Below are 22733 nucleotides of genomic sequence, written 5' to 3' on the forward strand. Positions count from 1 at the left end.
CACATACTGCATACGATTGTGAAATGACATGGTTGCACAAGATGTTAGTACGGATAAACAGTCTGAAATTGGTTTAGCAAAGTAAGAAAATTAGACAAAATAGTAATAACGCAAATCTTTGTTTGAAATCCAACATCGTTTTTTTTCTATTGGTGAGTCACAGGATGCGTGTAGCAGTGTGTCACCAGCACCCAGGAGGCTCTCTTTGATTTTGAATGATATGAACGTGGGAGTAATATGTAGAAATGAAATAAAACCGGTCCTGTAATCAAGCCATGAAGAAAGGCATGACTGACAGAAAAAGAAATGCATGCAGTAGTCAGGAACAGAGAATCTCTTGTTTAATCTAGCGAGCAGTTGTTCTCTGTTGTATCAAATGCAAGAAGCAAAAACATGCTATGACCAGCAGCCATTAAATGGTTAATTGTAATGTTGAGCGTGGCTCTGTCGGAGCTTCGATTCCTTCATAATTCGTAAATCGAATTATTTATTTAAAAAAAAAAAATCTTTAAAAAAAATCCGCAAATATTTAATTTTCAGTTAAATAAGCAGCATTTTTTTTAAAGTCTAGTGGCATCTGAAATAAGAAGCATATGTTCACGAGGAGTATGAACCCATTACAAACCTTTTTACTGGACTGGCCGATAGGGGGCAGACACACTTCAGCGACTAACAATAATTTGCCTATAAATACACAAAGAAGAAAATCCTCTGACGTCACAGGGCCAGAGGTTGTCTAATAGCAAAGATGGCGGCCACAATGTTGAGGTCGCTTTCTAAACTAGGACGTCCTTCAACCAAAATAATATTAAATAATAATTTATTGAGCCCCGGCTGCACTGTCCTGCAAAACAGGTAGGCTGTCACGAAGACAGGATACGAGGATTCAAACAACTCGTTTTATGTCAATCGGCGGCCCCTTAAATCTGGAAGCGAGAGATAGCTAATGCTAATTAAATCCATTTGTCCTGCTGGGGATTATTCCCTCCGTGTCGCACTTATCAATAAACCGTATATTTACAATGTACATGTTTGGCTGCTTGTCAAGTATAAATTTCGGGAACAAAGCATTTGTGACTTGTGAAATATGCAGTCTTGAATTGTCAACTGCTTGCTCTGCTGTCGCTGCCAAAATGTGTCCTTATTTACAATGAATTTGTTGTTGCTCTTTGTAAATATAATATAGTTCCCATATTTAGTAATTATAAGCAAACCTTTTCAGCTAATGCCGGAAACATTTGAGTGTTGACGCGTGTGAGCGAAATGCAAAATCAAAGTAAATGCCGCCTAGCTTTTAAATCTAAAATTGAACATTTTCAGTGCCATAAGGTGAAATCATGTTGATCTAAAGCACATTCACCAACACAAAGTCTCACTAACATTGAAAATAGAAGCCCCTCCTAACAGTTTTGGCAGGTTTTTTTTGGTAAATTTCAACAACACTTCATTTTAGGAAGTTGCTAACTTCCTAAAATCTTTTCTTTTTTTAAACCCTTGAAAGGGCACCGATGCTAAAGGCTGGCAGTTATGGACGTGACAATGTCACTTGTAACACCGCCTAATCTCAGGTTGATGGGGGGTTTTTTCAGGCAGAAACAATGGCAACCAGATGTGGAGTGGATGGAGCAGTTTTCTGGCGCGGTGATGTATCCCACAGCTTTCAATGACAAATGGAAACCACCCCCATGGAATGGTACGACCCCAGTTATACACGCAGTATCGCCTATGTCAAAGAGGTGTTTGCGGCCAGAGGTGCGGCAAATACCCAGAAATGTAAATCAGAACCTCTGTGTTGAAGCTTTCTTTCAATATCTCCTGTTAGACAAAGATCCTCCTGCAGACAAGGACGTTTCCAACCTGACCCTCAACTTTGGCCCTCAGCACCCTGCGGCTCACGGTGTACTACGTCTGGTCATGGAGCTCAGCGGAGAGTCGGTGAAGAAGTGCGACCCCCACATTGGCCTGTTGCACCGTGGCACGGAGAAACTCATCGAGTACAAGACCTACCTGCAGGTTAGCTAGCAGTGGCAGGTCGATGCGTTAGGCTTCTGCGCACGCTTCTACCTCTTCTTCCCATACTGCAGGCTCTGCCCTACTTTGACCGCCTGGACTACGTCTCCATGATGTGCAATGAGCAGGCTTACTCGCTGGCTGTGGAGAAACTCCTCAACGTCCAAGCTCCACCTCGTGCACAGTGGATCAGAGGTACCAACAACCCAACATTCCATTGGATCAAGGCTGCAACTAAGGGCTGGTTTGATAGTTGTTGCATAAGTGGACGGAGTGAAGCCTGAGGACTCTGGCTAATGATAACGTTAAAAGCCAATAGCAACTTAGCCAGCTAACGAGCTAACTGCTTACACAGGTGTGTCTGACTTGTCATCCATCCATGCTTTACACAGTTGCATCACTATCTGGTCACGATCCTGCTCGCTATAAAGCAACCACCCCCACTTTGGCTTCTTGGGACGTTTCTTGGGATTGACTGATAGTTTACCTAAGTTTAAAACCCAGGGGATATAATTGCGCTGCCTTCCGAACAAAATATACAATTATTCCTACAACGTTTGCATGTTAAAGGGATCTTAAAGGGACGGTTTTAGATTTGCCCCACTGGTAGGTGAAACTCTCTTGGTTTCTGCGCTGATGCTTCCCGTTTCCTTTATCCAGTTCTATTCGGAGAGCTGACCCGAATCCTGAATCACATCATGGCTGTCACCACGCACGCCCTCGACATCGGCGCCATGACTCCTTTCTTCTGGATGTTTGAGGAGAGAGAGAAGGTCAGGGAAAGTAAAGGATTGCAGGGTTGGTGGTTATTCCAAGCCTCTGACTCCTGTTTCCTCCTAGATGTTTGAGTTCTACGAGCGGGTGTCCGGAGCCAGAATGCACGCCGCGTACGTCAGACCCGGTGGTGTCCACCAGGTGAGTGACTCCAGTTCGCAACGATCTATATTATGAAACGCTGATTACGAGAATATGGTCATAGAAGTGTAATTTCTGTGTTTCCAGGATATGCCCCTGGGCCTGATGGACGACATCTACGAGTGGTGCAAAAATTTCTCCATCAGAATCGACGAAGTGGAAGAGGCGAGTTTTAAGAACGTCCGCCAGATCTCTTGAGAGTTAAAACCTCATGGTTCAATTGAAACCTGATGCTTTTCTGCGCAGATGTTGACCAACAATCGGATTTGGAAAAACCGTACCGTGGATATCGGGGTGGTTACCTCAGAGGAGGCGCTCAATTATGGGTTCAGGTGAGCTGCCAACGGAAACCACGGTGCTTTTCCTACATTTGAGTGCTTTTGGGTTGGTGGAATCCTCATCTTCATCCTCTCGCCGCCAGTGGCGTGATGCTGCGAGGCTCCGGGATCAAGTGGGACCTGAGAAAGTCGCAGCCTTACGACAAGTACGGCGAGGTGGAGTTCGACATCCCCATCGGAAGCAACGGCGACTGCTACGACAGGTGCGCGGCGAGCGAACCCTTTGTTATTTAGCTACGCCTTCACATTTGACCTCTCGGCACGTTTCTCTCATTGGGCCGTCGTGCTGAACCTCTGTACAAAGGGCAGCCTGCGATATTTCTGTTTTGAAATGTTTTATTTGTTTATTTACATTTGCTACATATGCATCAGGAATAGGAAATTCCTTTTTTTAAGCTGTTACGTATTATTGAAATTGGCCTTTTCAGCCGGATTTAGACTCAATCCTTTAATTAAAACTGGAGGTTTCATTGGCTGATGATGACGTCGGTTTTTAAAAGTTCTGTATGAACATTTCTCAAATTTCGATCTATTTTTCTTACCTTGTTGAATTTTTGTTCCATTCTCGGTCTCTTTCTTTTGACAGAAATATATTTTTTTCTTTAAAACTGCCTTTTTTTGGACTCTTTTTGTCCCTACAAGTCTGTCCTTTGCCAGTTAAATGGACCAAGAGTTTGGGAGCGGCTTCGAGTTTCTGTTCACACCTTTCTTTAATATCTCACGAGCCCTTTGGGGCGGATTCACCCATGTTAGAGGTGTCTGTAGATCACCGCCATTTCCTGTCTCTGTGGATTAGGTACCTGTGCAGAGTGGAGGAGATGAGGCAGTCTCTGAGAATCATGCACCAGGCGCTCAACAAGATGCCAGAAGGGGAGATCAAGGTCGACGACGCTAAGGTTGCCCCTCCGAAGAGGTCCGAGATGAAGGTGAGCCAACCTGCAGCTCCCTGCATCTGGGCATGGGATAATCCTTCTTGTTCTCTGCTTCTTATTAGATTTTCAATATCAAACACCTTTGATGTTTCTCTACTTTCCAACCTAGATGTCAATGGAGTCCCTGATCCACCATTTTAAACTGTACACGGAGGGTTACCAGGTTCCCCCAGGAGCCACATACACGGCTGTGGAAGCACCAAAGGTTGGAGGAATACTCGTTTTTGGGGTCCCGATTCATTTGGCACCTTGAGGTGCCTTTTTGTGATGCACTGGACTGCATTTGTGTGTCACTCGCAGGGAGAGTTTGGGGTTTATCTGGTATCCGACGGCTCCAGCAGACCCTACCGCTGCAAGATCAAAGCTCCAGGATTCGCTCATTTGGTGCGCCCTTACAACTTTCTAAAACATCATAAAATATTAACGATGCCAGGTATCAGTTATTCAGTGCGTTTAAAGGCTCATCCCCAAGGCCACTTTTACCTCATTAAGTGTGTTTAATGAAATACAGCGTAGCCTTTTTAAAAATGTACAACTCCCCCTGCTCTCGGCCTCCTTCCTGTTCATTGTTTGGTTGGCGGTTAAGGCTGTTGAACATCTGAATCCCTGCTCGTAGGGTGCCTTTAAAGTTGCATAAACAAATTAGAGTAGTTAGCGTTAGCTTGGGGCTAGCAACTCATTAATATTCACTTTCATATTAGCAAATTTTCTCTAAATAGCATTGCTAAGCTAAAAGTTTTCTTTCTTCCAGGCCGGTCTGGATAAAATGTCCCAGGGGCACATGCTCGCCGATGTTGTGGCCATTATCGGTGAGACATCGATGCAGCTTCAGAGGAGTGACGGGTCGCTCCTGTACCGCTGCGCTCACCCTCTTTTTTTTTTTTTTCTTGTGACAGGCACCCAGGACATCGTGTTCGGAGAAGTCGACCGCTAAATGGTGCCGCTAACGTGGAGGTTCCCCAAAGGCTTCATTCTCTCTTCCCTGCATGCTTGTCAGCTCTTTTCTCTGTTCACTCTTCACAAGTGTTGGCAGATCAGCAACCCAGTGTCACAATAATCCCAATAAATATTTTACGACCGAACAGGAATCTGTTTCGTTTGTATTTCAGCCTGTTAGCATTTCAGCTAACCTCTCCTTTTTTTAAAGTACAAACGGAATCAGAAATCAGGTTTTAGCCATGACGCCACCGATAGTTTTAGCAGCTTCTGAGTGTTGAAGAGGGAGTGGTCTGACGAGATCTGAGCCAGATGGACTTAAAGCTCAGACCACAACTTCCCCTCTTGGCTGAGGTATGTAGTGTTTGAGCGTTTTATCAGTAGGCAGAAGAATATAAAAAAAAGCCACCGTCCGCTTCGCTGAAGGAGTTCGGTTGACGCTCTGAGCCTGTGATATCATGGCGTTGGGAAAGAACCTGATGTTCGTGGCGATTCTTCTGTTCTTGAACTTTGGGACGGCCGGTGAGTTCTGAGTGTAGCAATTTCTGTGAGCGCGTCAAATCCTGTCAAATGGAATTTTTTTTTAGATTTTAAAATAAAAAATGACCCCATTTTTTTCCTTTGTACACTGAACTGGCCCAGGGCCCCGCTTTTCTGTTCTCATTTGATGGTAGCAAACGTATATTTCCATTTCCTGCTGTGAGCGAAAACCTTGAGAAGAGACATCAATTGTTATTGTGGCAAGATTCTTGCGTACGAGGCGATCGGCTCATTTTTGACCTATTGAACCAAAAACTTGAACCTGCACTCGTCTTCCTAGTTTCTAGCCGTTGGCGCCTTCTAAACAGTCACAATTTTACGCTAACCTTCCGTGAGCAGGGGTTTTGAAAAATGCCATTTAAGATGGCCTAGTTGTCGCGCCTGTGGTCTGGCCGCACGCGCAAACACAGGGCCAAGAAAAAGGAAGCGTCCTTAAAATCTTTTTTTTTTAAAAAAGATTGCAGTTGTTTTTGTTACATGAAATTCAATCACACTTTGTTGCCAAAGCAACTGAAGATTCAAAGTTCCGACTAGTTTTCATAGGAGTGGCCCACATTTTTTTTCCAGACAGATAACATCACCCTGTCACCGAGTTGATGTAGCAGCCGCTCCCCGGAAACGGACGGTCTCAAGGCATTACTGGGGGGCTTTTATTCTGGAAACGAGTGGAGAAAAGTGAATCGTTCCCTTGAACTATGGAAAGAGGAGGCAGAAAGGAAAGCAAAAGATGGAAAATGACATCTGCTGCTTTCGGGCACATTTCATCATCCACAAGTTCTCCTTTCAGCCTCGGGTATAAATAAAAGAAAAGCTGGTGCTGTGGTTTAAATGGCTCTCACATTCTCTCCACTGTTCCACTGGAAGCTTTCATTGAACAGAAGTAAATTTTGCACACATTTATTTAAATATTTTCCATTAAAGCTCCTTAAATCTCAGTGTGTAGGTCATCTACCACTGTCAGCCATAGCAACACGAAAGCTAATTGCTTTGTTATTTGCATTAATTGTAAAAGTAGATTACCTAACCAAAGGACAGTGATTCAAGGAAATCTTTTTTAAAAGGGTTGTCGTCCACTTTTTGCTGTCAATTTTGTCTTTTATAAACCGCAAAGTCAGTCTGTGAAATTAGCCTTGCTGGTTAACTCACCCTTGTGCGCTCCTCAGCTGCCATCACCGATCCACAGATCTGTTACATCCTGGATGGAATTCTGTTCCTGTACGGCATCATCCTCTCTGCTCTCTACTGCAGGATTAAGGTTGGCGCTTTTCTTTGGTTGCTCTCTTTTAAAATCCATCCACTGGTTTTACAGGCAAAAAATGCAGCGTTGTCTGCATAATAAGGTACTTAGAAAGAAACATGGTGACAAAAATGGAAAAAGTTATTTTATCTCTTAAAAAATTCAGGTTTTACTATATTTAAAAAAAAGACATTCATATACACACATCTATCTGTTTTACTGACTATGTTTTGACAGTACAGTCATAGGAATGATGACAATTTAATTGTATAAACTTGAGGAATCAAATAATGATTAATTAGAAACACAAAAAAGAAGGTAAAGCTTAAGGCAACATGTTCTTTTTAATTTTTCTACAACAGATTCTCAATGCAAAGGTGGCCAAAGCTGAAAAACTGAAAGCGGTGAGCGTCCAATGCAAATACGCCAACATTGGTGGTTTGTTCTTAAAGCAGTCGCTAAAGCAAGCTTTAAAAACAAAAACCTATTGGAGTTCAGTGAATTCAACACTAAGTTTCATTTGCTTTGCATTTCTGTCTCTATTATTTCCTTTTAAAAGCCACAAACTGCTCTAATGCTGACCGCATGTGATTGACACACACACGCACACATATATTGTAACATCTAATGTCTTGTTCTTTTCCACCGGCAACAGAAGGCTGACGAGAGAATTTATATGGTGAGTGATTCATTCATTGCTTGATTAAATAATTAACTGCCATCCTGTGAAGACGATTCCTTTTTTGCTCCTCTAGGGTTTAGCTCCTCACGAGCAGAGCACATACGAGACCATCGGCCAGAAGAAGTGACCCCATCCATGCAAATGATTCATATCCATGCATTAAAATGTTTTGTGTATTCTGCTGAAACATTTTGAAGATGTGCTACTCCAAGTGTTAGCTTTGTGAATTTCAGATTTCCCATTAAGAGTAAGAAAAACTGGCGGGAAATATTCGTGTGCTGATGAATTTTTGTACCTGTCCTGTTCTTTCCCCGCCACGTTCAGTTGTTTTGGAAAATACACTTGTCTCCTATGCCTAAAACAGTTTCGTAGAGATGCTTTTTCTTTAAAGCCATGGCCTGACACTTCACACGTTTATTTTGGGAGCCGTCTGCTAACTGAGACTACATCTCGCTCAGTTTCCTCTTTCGCCACAGCGAAAAGACGTCGGTACATTTTGCCAGTTCTGCACGCACGCACGCTAAAAATGACACTCAAGTGTCACAAATCAGCATATGTGCTTCTGCAATCACCAGCCAAAAAAACAAAAAACGCAGCCGCCTGTCTTTTTCCCACGAGTACTATCAATATTTTAACACCTTTATTATCGGGTTTGGCGCAAAGAGGCTTTCGCGCACAATCGGCGAGCGCCGCTTCCTGCAAACCACAGGATGGCAGTGAGGGCGTCTTTGAAACGTTTACCTGTTTAAACACCTGCTGAAGCGGGACAAAGTGACAGCAAAGTTCCGTGTGGGGGCTGTCAGGTTAAAAGAAATTTTCTAAAGAATGTTTCTAAAACGGTGCGTGGGGGATACAGGAAGGATTCCATTAATAGGTGGTTTAACATCATGCATGATGCAGTTGATGACGTACTAAAAGGTGGCTCCTTTCTCTTTATGATTATTGAATAAATATAATCGTCATTTTCCATTTTTTAAACGCATATTTTCTTTTTGTTTGTTCTTTAAAAACAACACAGTAACTTGCTGCAGTTTTAACCGGCTTGGTATCGGCTTTACACCTGCCTCTCCTCTCAGCAGAGCAAGTAGCAACCCGAAAATAACTGTCATATTGCCTCAGCAGAACTGGAAAGGTGACTTTTCCCTGCGTGTGGACCTGCTTGTGCGCTCATGTGTTTGAGGTGTGTGTGAGAGAGAGGGTGAGAGAGAGACATAGAAGCGAGAGCAGAAAGAGGAACACAAGCAGGTGTTTCTCCACACAGGTGAAGCGGCTCCTTGGCGTCCAAAGGCTGAACGGGATGCCTTTGGAATGAGAGGCACCTTACTGAGGGTTTTACATCGATTCTCCAGCACAAGGACTGGTTTCAGGATACGGGTCCAGGGTACAAAGGCATGTGTTTGCCTCAGTGCTTCGGGTTCCGTGACCTGCGCTGGTGAACTTTGAACCTGTCCTGACGTCGGCTCATGGAGAGGATGACACCTCTGCTCCAGTCCTTCTGCATCCTCTTCATCTGTGGTAAGATGTGAGATTCAAAAACTGCGGATAACCTGGCGTGTTTTACACCAAAGTGCACGATATGTGACAGCACTTGGATGTTTTCTGTCATGCGCCAACAGGTGAAAGGTTTTGTGGCCATTTTAAGAAAGAAAGTTTCGAATGTGTGATTGCAGGAAACGCTGACAATCATAGGAGCTGTGTCGCAGTTTCAGTTGTTGGACGGCGGGTTTGGTTAGCCTCGATAATAAACCCAGACAGAGCGAAACGGTTCAAGAAAACACTTGCGAGCTGTCTGACATTTCAGGAAAAACAGGTTGCCGCTGATCCCATTTCCCCGTCATTTCAATGATTCTGAGTGGGGGACATGTGTGGGCCCATGTGTGTGTCTGTGTTGTGATCCTGTCAGCTCAGGCTGTACACAAGTGGATCAGCTCCGTGACAAATAAGTGTGTGTTATAGTTTTTTTATTCGAAGTGGAGTGTTCCTTTAATGCAGCACAGGCAGATTCCTCAGAAGGCTTAAACGTGCGCGCGCACACACGCACACACACACACACACAGGTGGGGGAAAATAACAGCATCAGGAGTACACTCATCTTTGATGGTAAAATGTATGAATCATACCGGTTTCCACTCCCTTGATTCATTTCTGTGTCTGTTGGATCCGAGACTGTTGTGGGCTGATGATAAAATAACTTGTTATGTTCAAATTTTTAATATTTTAATTATTTTTGTGTGCTAGAAGGAGTATTATTTCAATTTCTAACCTGTCAATTAACTGGAGATAAAACAATCAAACGACCTATGTGGTTATTTCTAATACGACAACAATCATCATCATCATTATCATCATCATCATCATCATCATCATCATCATCATCATTATCATCATCGTCATCATATGCCCCATTATCACAGTGGGTTAGAGATTAGGGATGGCTGCACTGTAAAAATGACTAAAGCAGTTAAAGGAAGCCTTTTTACCAATATTTAGAACTCTTTATACAACCACTATCACAATTCACAACTATCTTTTAAAAGGACACACACATTGTTAAATTAATACCATCCTGCTGCAAAGTTTCTTTATTACAGTATATAAATTAGAATAACAGGCAGCTATTAGAGTTAAAGTTGACTTAAGCAGTAGTGGGCTGCTGGATTCCAGGTCACTATAAAAGGCCCTATATTGGACTTTATGGGCAGGAAATGTACACTTTATTGCATTTTGTGGGCATTTTGCCTTTCGATCCAATAGCTTATCCACTGACATTTGGCACTGTTTAGCTTTCGTGCAAATACCTTTATTATTCCAGACTGAGGGATGTTGTTTACTCCTCGTCATGAACTGAGAGGGTGGCGTGTACTGTGTGCTCAAAGGGACTGGCACAAGTGATGCCAAATATCTTTTGCTATGTTTATCATGGAGCTTTTTTAAAATAAAAAATTCAGTCTTTTGGACCAGAGTCTTAATCCTAGCTCAATAATACTGTCACTCAGTAAAGCATTTATGTCATTAATGTCTTGGGTGTGATCCATCTGCTGCAATTTACATAAACTTTTTTTTTTGGCTACTGTCTCAATGAGATCGCGACCACAGGTAGGTGTTTTGCTAGTAAATCAATCAACAAGCAAAGAGCACAAACAGTAATCAAAAGTAAGAGCTGATGACCAATCGCAGACCATTTTGGTGGAAAAGTAACAGTTTTGTCACGCAGTTTGTTATAGGGTCATCAAAAGTAGTGTGAAAAGTGGAGGAACCCTTTCAGTGTGATCCTGGCCCTGTGTTAAATGTTCGCAGATGTGAACCTTCAGGACAGGAGAGCGTGGCAGTGTGACACATGATCCACAGTGTGCTGTGTTTAAAACTCTTCCTCTGGCCTCGTTTGTTGTCTCGGGTTACTCTGGAGTCCAGACGCCGAGTAAAGCGTCTTTGAGGCCGATTTAAGAGCTTATCTCGAGCAACTAGTTAAGCGACATATCTTTCCTTGTGTTGAGGGCTTATTCTCTGTTCCCTCTTTGTTGTCTTTGTGCAAACTGATGAGAGCCCCGTCTGAGTTCCCTCTGGAATAAAATTCAACCGGTGACACTTCATATCACACATAAATCTAGACTGACAATTTTAGGTCACATTATCTCACATTTTGGTGACTTTAGGCTGTCCTCAATCATGATGAATAGCCCCAGAAGCCTTTTAGCTTAGCTGTCACCACACAATCCTGCCTTATAGCTCGGTCTTGCACTGTCAGGATCATTTGATATGAGGGTTGCATTCCCGTGTTTGAAATACTTGATTGCAAAATTAGATACCATAAAGGAAGAAAGATTTTGTACAAAACACCTCAGTCTGTAATATGTGAGGGTGAAGTTTTGATCACCCGCGCTGTTCGTTCACCAGACTCAGATCAACCACGCAAACAACAGGAGTGCCTTGCAAGGGACAGTCGAGCAGCAGTTCAAGCTTCCTCTGTCAACTCCGTTCATCTGCTGCTCGCTCACCTCTTTTATAGGTACAAACAGAATGGGTGTCTAAACAGGGTTTCATAACTCATTGTCTTCTGACATCTTTACAAACTTCTCTAATCTTGACCAACAGGATACATCTGGGTGCTGGGCTTGGTTGTCAGCAACTTCAGCACCTTTACGAAACACTCTCATGTTCTTCTTTTCTTATCAACATTCCTCAAACACTCAAAATCTACATACAATAGCATTTAAAGATAATACTAATAACAACAATAACAATAATTCTTCTCACAAATATTTTGCATGTTTCCCTGCTCACTCTGACAAGATCTATGCAAATTGTTCTAGGGAAGAGTAGGTTTTGGCTATGTTTTGAATTTAAAAGGACAGCCATGGCAAAAATCCACATCCTTCAAATCACCAAACCCTTGAAAACATCAACTACAATCAACTACATCAATTACACTGTTAAGCTAAAAACAAGCATAGAGACTTCCTTTAGAAAAATGTAAAAAATTAGCAAATGAGATCATTTCCTGATCAGCAGTCTGCCCTGGAGCAGTTGAGGCTGTAGTTCATAGAACGAGTATAGGTGATCCAGCTTGGGCTCCCCTACTTTGAATTTGCTGTGTCGGGGTTTTTCCCCCACAGTCCACCAACATGCACCTTGATGATTAGTTACTCCAAATCTCCCCTTGGTCGTCTTGTGTATGCCAGCTGGCAACATGTGCAGGGGGTCTCCTCTCCTTTCTCTGGGTACCACGGGTATGGATATCAGACCGAAAAAATGTCCCCCGATATGATCCTGGTCCTATTCAAGGTTGTTTACAGATAAAAGGGAGTTCATCCTTATCTATTGCTTGTTTGGGGTCAGACTCTGGCTCTTTGGTTGTAAAAGAGGCTGCATAAACAAAGATAAATTGAATTCTCCTTCAGTTTCAGCTATAGAGGAAAACTTCGTGGATCCCCCCTCCAGCGATCCCATCCTCTCCTTGGCGGATCAAGAGACTGTCCTGCCATGTCGTTATCAGCCCGACGCGGGTGTCCAGGTTGTGCAAGTCACCTGGTATAAGGAGCATTCAGACGGCACAAAGGAGCAGATTATCACTGCGCACCAGACTAATGGACAGACCGGTCAGTTTTTAAGGAGCCGAGCCGCATTTCTTTAAGAAACGCACTCATTGAGGCATGAGAACTCATTCTGACATGCTCATTCCACCGTGAAAACTTCTGGTATTACAAGTCGATTTGCTAGTTCTGGCTGACAAGTGTTGGTTCCAGGCCTTTTTTCCCTGTCGTGAGGCCCTGACAAAGCTTAAAGGCAAATGTTCACAGCTATCAAAAAATGTTAAATGAACTTGAAGAGACATTGACAAATTAACTATATCAGGATAGTAAATGATCACAGATGAGGAAGTAAAGCACTGTGATTTTAAGGGTGTGAGCAGAACACCCACGCTGATTCCAAGATTGCAGTGGAACGTGCATGACTGTGTCCTTGTAATTGCTACATATTGAATAGAAAAATCCATAGGCTACTAGAAAAGTGAGAGCATTTTAGCTGGGACCCACAACTTTAATGGACCGTTGAGGGTTTAAACTAGATTTAGGTTCGAGTTAGGGTTAGGTGGTTAGTGAGTATTGTCAGGGTTAAGGTAGGGAGTTGTGTATTATAGGGTATTATATATAGAAATGTCCCTATAAAGAAAATGAGGATGTGTGTGTGTGTGTGTGGAGAGAGAGAGAGAGAGTGAGAGCAAGAGACAGAGACAGAGAGAACAACAAAAAGCTTGAGGCATGATGTGAATCCGCTGATCTTGATTTTCTTGGATTGTATGTTACTTTCTTCCTCATCCTCAATCCCATCCTCTCCTCGTGACCTGTGCATGTAGCTTTCGATACGTGGTCTCGCCGCGTGCACTTCAGGAACAGCGACCCCATCGTGGACTCGTCGCTGGTCATCATGAACACGGACGTGGCCGACGAGGGAGGGTATCTGTGCCGCATCAGCACTTTCCCTTTGGGCAACTTTGACAGCCAGATGTCCATCATCGTGTGGAGTGAGTCCCACCCTTGTATTTTTGCTGAGCCAGAATGGAAAATTCTACTAGTTGAGTCACAGTTATGGAAACACTGAGTATAAATGTGGATGCCAATTACGGTACAATGGACCAAGAGATATAAACACACAAATTTTAATTTAATCTTGAAGACAAAAACAGTAAAAAGCTTATCTGGTAGAATAACAATATCAATTATTATATAAAGTGCGTGCTTTCACCGCTTCCACTGATGACATATTTGAATCAAGACTAAGACTCAAATTCAGCTTGTAATTGTGACTCACGCTGATATCATGATGCCTTAGTTTTAACCTTTTAATTGACTCTGACTTTGACACAAACAGTAGCTATACAAGCTGACCCAGACTGTCGAAAGTCACCCCCATTCTCTAAATAGTGCCCTAACTAGGGAGCATGCCATTTCTGAGGGGTGTCCGAATATTAGGTGAGGGTTACTGTACCCTCTTTAGTCACCTGAGAGTGTCCCTAACAAGCAATATATCCCATCATCCTTAGCGGTTGCATTGTGAGACGCTGGACCTGACTTTAGTTAATAATTAAGTTAATTATTATAGTATAGTTAATTATGGTAGTTCACCAATACCACATACTGTTTCATTTATTTCAATCAGTATAAAAAAATTCTTTTGACTGGTGCCAACATCAGCCTGTTACCTTTTCATTATGTGACGCTGTTACACCATTTAGTGTCTGTCTTAGTGTCAGAACACGGGTGAGTTCTCCAACTGTGCTTTTTTGCTAGTACCTATTTGAGGCAACATTGAGGTACAAACATAGTCCACTCTGCCTTGCTCCCTATATGTTGAGTAGAGACTCGGTCACAAGTTGAGTTTGGGCCAGCCTCTGGAAGTGAGTCGGGTCCTCCTGGCTTGACCCATACTCTTAATCTGTGATTTCAAACTGGAACCCAGGGACAGAGACTGAACAGCTGACAAGTAGTCATGTCAGAAGTTTTCGAAGAGTTCCTTGAAGGACCAAAATATAGATGCCCTGAATGTTGCTGTCCGGAAAAACATGTTTACAGAGCACCTTCATAATCTCTGTGTGAACATTCTTTAATCAAACATTGTAAACATCCCCTCCAGCCATTCCCATATCGTCCTTGGAACCCGTAACTCTGGTGGAGGGACAGACCTACCGGCAGGCTGCTTACTGTCGCTCTGTGGCCCACCCGCTCCCTCGTCTGTCCTGGGACACGGACCTGAACGGCCAGTCCACCAATCGCTCTTCGGGCAAAGGAGTGGTCACCTCGCAGTACTCCCTACACCCACTGAGGAACATGAACGGTATGAAGCTGGACTGTTTGGTGTGGCATCCAACGTCGAAGAAGCCTCGCAGACTCTCCAACAAGCTGGTGGTGCACTGTGAGTATCCATCAGAATTGCACAGGCACCGTGGCGCAAAGTAAAAATAACTTTATTCCAACACCTTTCATGTTAACAAGGATTTATATGCAGGTTATGACTGTCTGAGGTAAACATGTAATGTAACTCACAGCTGAAAATCCACTCTGACTTCCATTAATCTCTCTTTAGTTGTTATTTTTCACAAAATACTAAAAGTAAGAGAAACTGGACCATAATGTGGAGTACATTATTACATTATTACGTTTTCTCTGTTTTCTTTTTTCCTCCTCTTCTTTTCCCAGTCCCTCCCAATGCAAAGGTGTTGGGCTCCGACAAGACGTGGTTTGTTGGTTTAGAGAACGCTGCAGTGACGTGTGTGAGCGGAGGGAACCCCAAGCCACGAACGACATGGATCAGGTAGCGAACCCATGCAGGATCTTCTCAGGTCTTGTTCTGTGAGGATCATTTAATATGTCTGTGTTTATCAGTATTGGCAGAATATTCCTTATCTTTACTGCTACTATCAGTGTTGGGGTACAGTGATCTGCTGGGCAAAAAAAATACATAATTAAGTAACAACAACAAGGACAAGCGCAAAATCGGCCACAGTTTTTCCAAGCTTTTATAAAGCTTTTATCTTATCTGGACCTCTTTAAGAATGTTGAACGAGGCCTTGTCATAAGTCTCTACTGCAGAGTTCTCTAAGTACAGTACAGAGTTATTTCACCCAAGTTTTCTTGATGACATTTCTAGAGTTTTCCAGATATTCTTATACACAGTTCATCAACTGGCTGTCCAGAATGTTCTACTGACATTTGTCTCTTGGGTTCCTATCTGATTCACAAGTTTAGGAGACATCTGTAAACTCTGTCATTTATTCTTCCCATTGTTCTTCGTGGCCAAGGCAGTACACTGTTTATCTGATCTTTGTGCCTGTTTCTGAAAGGAATGAATGCCTTCGATTCCTCCAAAGGGATCGACAGGTTGTGGATCAGTTGCAAAAATCTAGCTCCTTGAGCCAGTTCTACAGTAATAAGTCCTATAGACCACATATCTATGGCCTCATTAAATGGACAGAAGAAGTTGCTTTGACAACCGTTGCTGTGTGAGGATTAACATAAGCATGTAACTTTGCCCCACTAAAGCCTGCTAACGCTACTTCAATTGGTTGTCGGTGGTGGTAGTCACCGGTAACCATGTGTGGTTTGATATCTCTGTGAAATATGCCAATACTCTGCCCTTTGATACAGCAAAATCTCTGAGCTGTGACCGGCAAGTCACTTCATCAATCTAGGTATTACGTTCCTGATCTAGGAGCTCAAAGCTCACACAGATGCATTGTTTAAAGAGGAAAAAGATGTTCATTCTTACATCGTAGGTCTGGCAATATCCAGACGCCACAGCAGCTCAAATTTGTTAATGTTTCTCTCTTCATGATCTTTTCATCCAGCATGGAAAGATTTTTAGACATTCTGTTATGTAAATTTTATTTGACACTCACGCAAAGCACAGCTAACCTGAGATCTAACTAACAGCTAATTAGCAAAATAATGACGCCCAGCATATGCTAAATAGACACACTATATCTGAAATCAAAGTTTAATGCTGAAATTGTGGGAAAATACATGTTAATGTGTTTCAGCATGCACATGTCAGCCTAACTTCACTTCCAGAGTCCTCCTATAGGACATAGCTCTTCCGCTTGGGTTGCCAGGTGACTTGAAGCCATTTAATTTTTTCTGTGGGCAGGCTGTGAGGGTGTGGCGTGTAGTTTTACTGTCAACAAAACGCGTGCCTTGAAAAGTCAGTGGAAGCAGAATGGCTCGCGTTGAATCATGACGAGCGACAGTTAAGCCTAAGGGAGAAAATCATCGTTCGCACATCGAGGGAAGTTTGTCTGAATTACTCAGACGCGTCAGAACCCCCCCTCAGACATTCTGTGTCTCAGTTTTACCAGCTGATGATGCTAAGCACAGTCACGCTTAGTCACATTAACACACCTGGGAAAAGCAACGCTAAACCAGACACATGTCATATATGGAGACACCGCTCAACCCCCCCATTGTGATCAACCTGTTCCTACCCACACACACATACATGCATGTACACACACTCACAAATGTGTTGGAGCTCCTGCAGTGGCTCAACCTGTCGGCTTTGTCAATAAAAGGCGTCAGGTGTAGTAATACCTTGCATAGTGTCCTGTTACAGCTTGTGTGGAAGACAGATAAGAGAGTTTCACACATTGGTGTTGGGGGACAAAAGGGAGAAAGTGATGATGGTCCGGTTATAAAAATAAGAAATTACTCTAAAGGTGTCTCGACCACGGGAAGAAATTTGTGACGGAAAAATGGAGTGTTTATTTTCAGATAATTGCGATAAATCAACACAGAGGCAACACCCTGCACAGTGTGGCTTGCTCAAAAAAGTCTTGCCTGAGTCACAGCCAGTGCCAGGAACTGTGATGGTGCAAAACAAAATGAATCAAGATGTCTCCCAGTGAAAAAAAAGAGAGAGTTTGTTTTTCATATTGTTGGATATGACGCTGTGAATTTAATGGTTTATATTTTGAGTTTTGCATTTTGTTATGCTCCCAAGGACATTCTTCTTCATAATAATAATTCAAAAAAGGGAAAGAAAATTACAATTTTCCATTTGGGACATTACTCTTACTGAAATGAAACCTCATTATAATCATTGTATTCATCAGAAGGTTGCTAGACTAGTCACTTCCTGATTCTAATTCAGACCACCCTGTTTGTGCTGACAGGGCGTTCCAAGCCTCTCCCACTTGGTTGGGATACTGACATGACCTCTGGCAGAATAAATGATACAATATAGAAGCTGTTCACTCAACACTGTTCTCCAACCTGTTGTATTTACTATTTTTGTAGTGAATTTATGTGTACCACCAGAGTTCCTTGTGTGGTCTTCTGCCCTTCTCCTCCGCCTTCACCCTCAATGGCACGAGGGTCCACCCCATTAGAATCTGGTCCTGCTCAAGGTTTCGTCCTGTTAAGAGGGAGTTTTTCTTTGAGGCTGTTGCTTGTTTGGTGGTCAGGCTGTGATGTTCTGTAGAGCACCTAGAACCAATTAAGATTGTCACTATATAAATACAGTTAAATTGAATTTGCATCCCATTTGAGGAAAATTATGTTCTGGCAACAATGATATCATTTGTGCCCTTCTAAAAGGCAATAAACTGTACTTAAAGATGTTGACGGCATATGTAAAAATGTGTCTATCAGATTAACCTGTATTTTGGAGTATGCCAAAGCCCTGTGATGTGTCATATTTGCAGAGTGGGTGCAGAGTTGCCAGAAGGTGTGACCCCCTATCCTAATGGAACGCTGGCTTTCAGACGACCTCTGAGCGCATCAGATGAGGGTACCTACCGCTGCGTGGCGAAGAACGACGTGGGCGAGGCCAGTGCGGAGGTGGAGATTAAGCTGACAGGTAGATGATAGCGCTGTCGACGTTGGCGCAGTTAGAGAGAAAACACGGATATCCTCCTAATCCCGCGCTCCCCTCTTTTCTATGCTACAGAATCCGCCAAGGTCCATTTTACCGAAAACTTGCTGATGATCATTGTGGGGAGTGTGGCCGGGGGGCTGCTGATCCTGATGGTCGCCGCCATCATCATCGTCACGTGTCACCACAAGCGCAAGAACAAGAGACTGGAGAAGGAGCTGACTGAGAAGAAGTACGTGAGCATGATGTTGAATTAAGACAAGATAAGATAACGGATAAATTAGTCCTTAGTTACATGGTAATTACATGAATTTTGAGGCATGAAAAATCATAACGTTGCACAAATGAACCATGGTTGGAAAGGGGGATAAAAAATATCTGATTTGAAAAGTTCTGACTCCACAGTGGAAGTATGTCACTTCATCACCCCCTCCTTTTTTTCTTCATGTCTTGTTTTGCAGCGAAGAAATAAGCACTCTCTCCAGGCATGCGTCTTTCAGGAGAATGAATTCTGTCAGCACGGATCCCAGAGGAGCGGTACTTCGGCTGAATTATTCACTTCACATTAAACATACTGCAGCATCATTATCTTATATTTTTCTCCCACGCCTTCCCGACCCCATTCCTGCTTGTCAGGCTTTGTGACATCACTGATCCAAATCAGAGCGCTGCCAGTCCCATATGTCTCCCACACATACAGGCAGTCTTAAAGAAATACACTGACGGTTTGGTTCCTTTTTTCGGATTGCACCATATTAACTTAACTCAGGGGCCCGATGCTGGTTTCTCATCTGCCATCACTCACTGCGTGGCCTACTTTTCACGGTTTAGAAGTTTTCAAAGGGCACAATGTTAGACGTTAAGACTTGTTTTTGCAGGGTTCTTTTTGGGCAAAGTTTGAGTGCTTCCATGTAATCCAGCATCTAATTCTAATTTGAGTGCATGTTGTTTCATCCTAGACGGAGGAAAATATCCCGCTGAGGGTGGAGGAAACCCTGAGGACCAGCTTCTCTTCACTCGGGGTCAGTCTACCACTCTAACTCCCTCCACATGCCAGGCACTGATTACACTGTCCATATAGATGAAGCTATAAATAATTCCAAACTCTACTTGCTATATAATGCTTAAGGGAAGGGTCTCACATTATTGGAAACAAGAGTGATTCCCTGACATTAAGTAGTCTAGATTATTTTCTCATCAAAATAAAATTCATATAGTAACTTCTTGCCATAATGAATGCTAACTAAGCTAATGCTGGATATATCTCCCAACATACAGGAGTGTATGAGTACGCTGTGTCTCCAGTCACAGATGTCCTCTATTCCCCCATTACATAGATAGTTGGCATGAGTGACCTACTTAATGCTCTCACTGATAAGATGAGATTCTGCCTTGGGACACTGAAGAGATCATTATGGTACCTTATCGGCAACACGAACATGTTTCCTACGCAAATGTATGCTTCAGCGGACAGTGGTCCTGGCCGCCATGCAATATCGTGCCTAAATGGGAGAGGGTGCAGCATTTTTAGCAAAATGTCATGCGGTTCGCTAAGCAACGCCCTGAATTTCGATCCAAATGAGTGAACATTTATTATACAGTATATACAGCCGATCACTTTTGATTTGATTAGAAAGTGTTTGCTTAGTGATTTCTGACCAGGCATCTTTGTTAACTTCAAAAATGTATAGCAAAGGAATTTAGATCAACTTGGCCAAAATAAATACAAATTACGTTACAAAGTATGTCGGAAAAGCAACAACCACAAATAATGTAGTTTAGCGAGCCAATGATGGCTTTCCTGTGGGAGGTGTGTGACACGTCTCTGTGGCGGTAGGTAAAGAGGACCTGCAGGTAAAGAAATCCTTGCTCAAAAAAAACCCTACACAGATGGCGAAGCATAAAGCCGGCACGCTTTGAGTCATATGACAGATATTAAATATGTCCCAGATCGACATTGGCGCTGGTCAAGTAATTTTTATCTAGTAATTAATAAATATAAATCACTCAGTGGTTGTTTTTTGTACTACTGTATTTTTAATTTAATTAGTATGTCTAGCTTTTCACCTGCAACAGCAAAGGATGATGGGATATAATGGTTAAGGAACTACTTTTCACAATGCATCATGGGATATATTAAAGTCAATAAAGAGGCTAGAGCAATCCTCTCTCAACATTCGGACACCCCCTACAAAATGTCGTACACCCTAGTTAGTGCACTATTTAGGGAATTGGAGTGGTATGGGACACAGCTTAAATTTTATCTAGTAGCTTCTGTTCATGGGTCAGGGACCCATTTGTAGGATGTTTTCAGCACATTTCTATGGGAACCCACCCCCACAGATAACTGAAATTATTTCAGCATGTCTTGTCTGTCTTTAAACCAACTTTTCTCAATTATTGGTAATCCAAAAGCTGATCATTGATCAATGTCAATATCACGGACAGGAGCAGGGACAGTACCGTGACAGCCGGTCCACCATCTCAGGAGGACGGGGCGGGGGTGCGTTCGATTACCTGGGCAGACCTGTCCTTCATAACAACTCCCGCAGGTCAAGGCAAAGACATATGGACATCGACGAGGAGAACCAGCTACGAGTGGAGACGTTTGTGAGAGACAGCACCATGTCTTTAGTAAGTCTGTTTTTCTTTTGTTCCGGGGCAAGTTGAAGCCTGACTTCCCCAAATTCTGGAATGCATCTCAACTTTGAGTAATCTCCCGTCGATGATGTCGTCCTTGTCCCTGCAGCAAGAGTCTCGCTTCCGCCCGCCCCTGGTGCCCTCGCCTTTGCCCATCCTCCACTCCCCTGAGATACTCAAACACCTGAATGGCAGCGCCATCGTCCCGGGGGATGCTGATTTGCAGGAGGGGAGCGCGACCAAGGCCGGCCAGCACCCGCCTCTTAACTGCGGCTACCCACCGGCGATGGACGACGAGGACGAGGTCGACGAGGGATTGGGTGGTCCCGCCAGTCAGGAGAACCCCGACGACCAAGACAGTGAGACCAACAGCTCCCATGTGTCCGAGGCCTGCAGCATGCGACACTATCAGCAGACTAATGGCACACTGAGGCCCAAAATCCTCCCGAAACCCAGCGGGATCAGTCCCCACGCCTCCACCATCCACAAGGCACAGATAGTTTAGCAGCAGCAGGATCTGAAAATCTATTTGTTTAAAAACTGCATCTACTTTCGTGACGCACAGAACATCAACTCCTTGATATTTTTTGGGGAGGGGTTCCTCTCGACTTTTGTTGATGCTCCTTCCTTGGATTACCTTTTCACCCCACACCGTCGCCCTCCCTTGTGCGTGTGTTGGAGGAAACGCAAAAAAAGGACATTGAGGAATGTCGGCAGTGCGGGGAAAAAAAATCGCAGCAGATCTTTAAAGACAGGAGTTCTTTTGGCTCTGTGGTGCGTGATAGCTGCACGGACGTTGTCTTGCACAACATTTGGCACCGGATCCAAACCACAGCCTAGTTTCTCTTTAGCCACACCTGCAACAAGCATACCTCTGCATTGTCTTACCACCTTAATGGTTTCGCCCCAAGATGACATCTGTCATACACAAATGGACACAGCATACCAATAATATTTGTAGAAATCCACATGATTGTACAAATTAAGTTGCAAAAGTCTATATTTGTTATGTTCTTTATAGCTCTAAACAGCCAATTAATCAGTAAATATACATAAAACCAATGCAGTATGCACATATGGACACGCGTGCAGTGTAAATAAATGCTTGTAAATGCTTCTGTGAGATTGTCGACCTTATTTTCAGTGCTGTGGTTTGTTTTGACCAAAATGATTATTGTAGGTTTTTTTTAACTTTATAAATTTGATATAACTTTGATGGTTTCTGTCTACATAGTTTTCCAGACAGTTGGCATAATATGTTTTTTATTTTTATTTCTAGGAGGTAAAAGTGTTCTTTGTAAATCTGGACGAGTATTTTTGTGCTTTTTAATGTTGTGGGTGGATCTACAACCCAGCTGTGGGTAACAATGTGCCAAAAGGAAAACACACTAAAAATAAAAACAATGCTTTCTTAGACGCACGTTTGAAGCAGTTTTTGGTAATTGCTTATATTTGATTGTGCAATACTTGGAACACAAGTATGGGATAAAATGTGGATTAAAAAAAGTTGCATCACGATTGTACGTACAAGCTCCCGACAGCGCCCTCTAACGTGCACTATTGAAAGTGCGTGGACTTCAACATGACTAAACACTGCTATATTCTGATAAAATCTTTTTGTTCCCTTTATCTGAGAAAGA

General features: G+C 43.0%; 3 protein-coding genes across 3 annotated transcripts; all 3 read left to right on the forward strand.

Moving 5' to 3' along the window:
* The first annotated feature begins 698 nt into the window (after positions 1-698).
* Positions 699-5277, forward strand: ndufs2 (NADH:ubiquinone oxidoreductase core subunit S2). The gene is made up of 14 exons (XM_057027665.1): positions 699-855; positions 1590-1693; positions 1823-2013; positions 2085-2205; positions 2671-2783; positions 2851-2925; positions 3013-3090; positions 3172-3257; positions 3347-3466; positions 4060-4189; positions 4305-4400; positions 4496-4579; positions 4947-5004; positions 5092-5277. Exons 1-14 carry the CDS (start codon positions 749-751, stop codon positions 5127-5129), a joined length of 1401 nt encoding a protein of 466 aa, XP_056883645.1. The 5' UTR covers positions 699-748; the 3' UTR covers positions 5130-5277.
* A 165-nt stretch (positions 5278-5442) lies between these two features.
* Positions 5443-7951, forward strand: fcer1g (Fc epsilon receptor IgFc epsilon receptor Ig). The gene is made up of 5 exons (XM_057027673.1): positions 5443-5653; positions 6835-6926; positions 7271-7312; positions 7564-7587; positions 7664-7951. Exons 1-5 carry the CDS (start codon positions 5590-5592, stop codon positions 7715-7717), a joined length of 276 nt encoding a protein of 91 aa, XP_056883653.1. The 5' UTR covers positions 5443-5589; the 3' UTR covers positions 7718-7951.
* Positions 7952-8159: 208 nt separating this feature from the next.
* nectin4a (nectin cell adhesion molecule 4a) lies at positions 8160-22611 on the forward strand. Its single transcript, XM_057027660.1, has 11 exons — positions 8160-9105; positions 12489-12686; positions 13445-13612; positions 14722-15000; positions 15285-15399; positions 18284-18438; positions 18529-18685; positions 18915-18990; positions 19413-19475; positions 20902-21087; positions 21203-22611. The coding sequence occupies exons 1-11, from the start codon at positions 9054-9056 to the stop codon at positions 21596-21598; spliced, it is 1845 nt and encodes a 614-aa protein (XP_056883640.1). The 5' UTR covers positions 8160-9053; the 3' UTR covers positions 21599-22611.
* The last annotated feature ends 122 nt before the right edge of the window (positions 22612-22733 follow it).

Source organism: Takifugu flavidus, chromosome 3 (genome assembly GCF_003711565.1).
Source record: "Takifugu flavidus isolate HTHZ2018 chromosome 3, ASM371156v2, whole genome shotgun sequence".
NCBI classification, from domain to species: domain Eukaryota; kingdom Metazoa; phylum Chordata; class Actinopteri; order Tetraodontiformes; family Tetraodontidae; genus Takifugu; species Takifugu flavidus.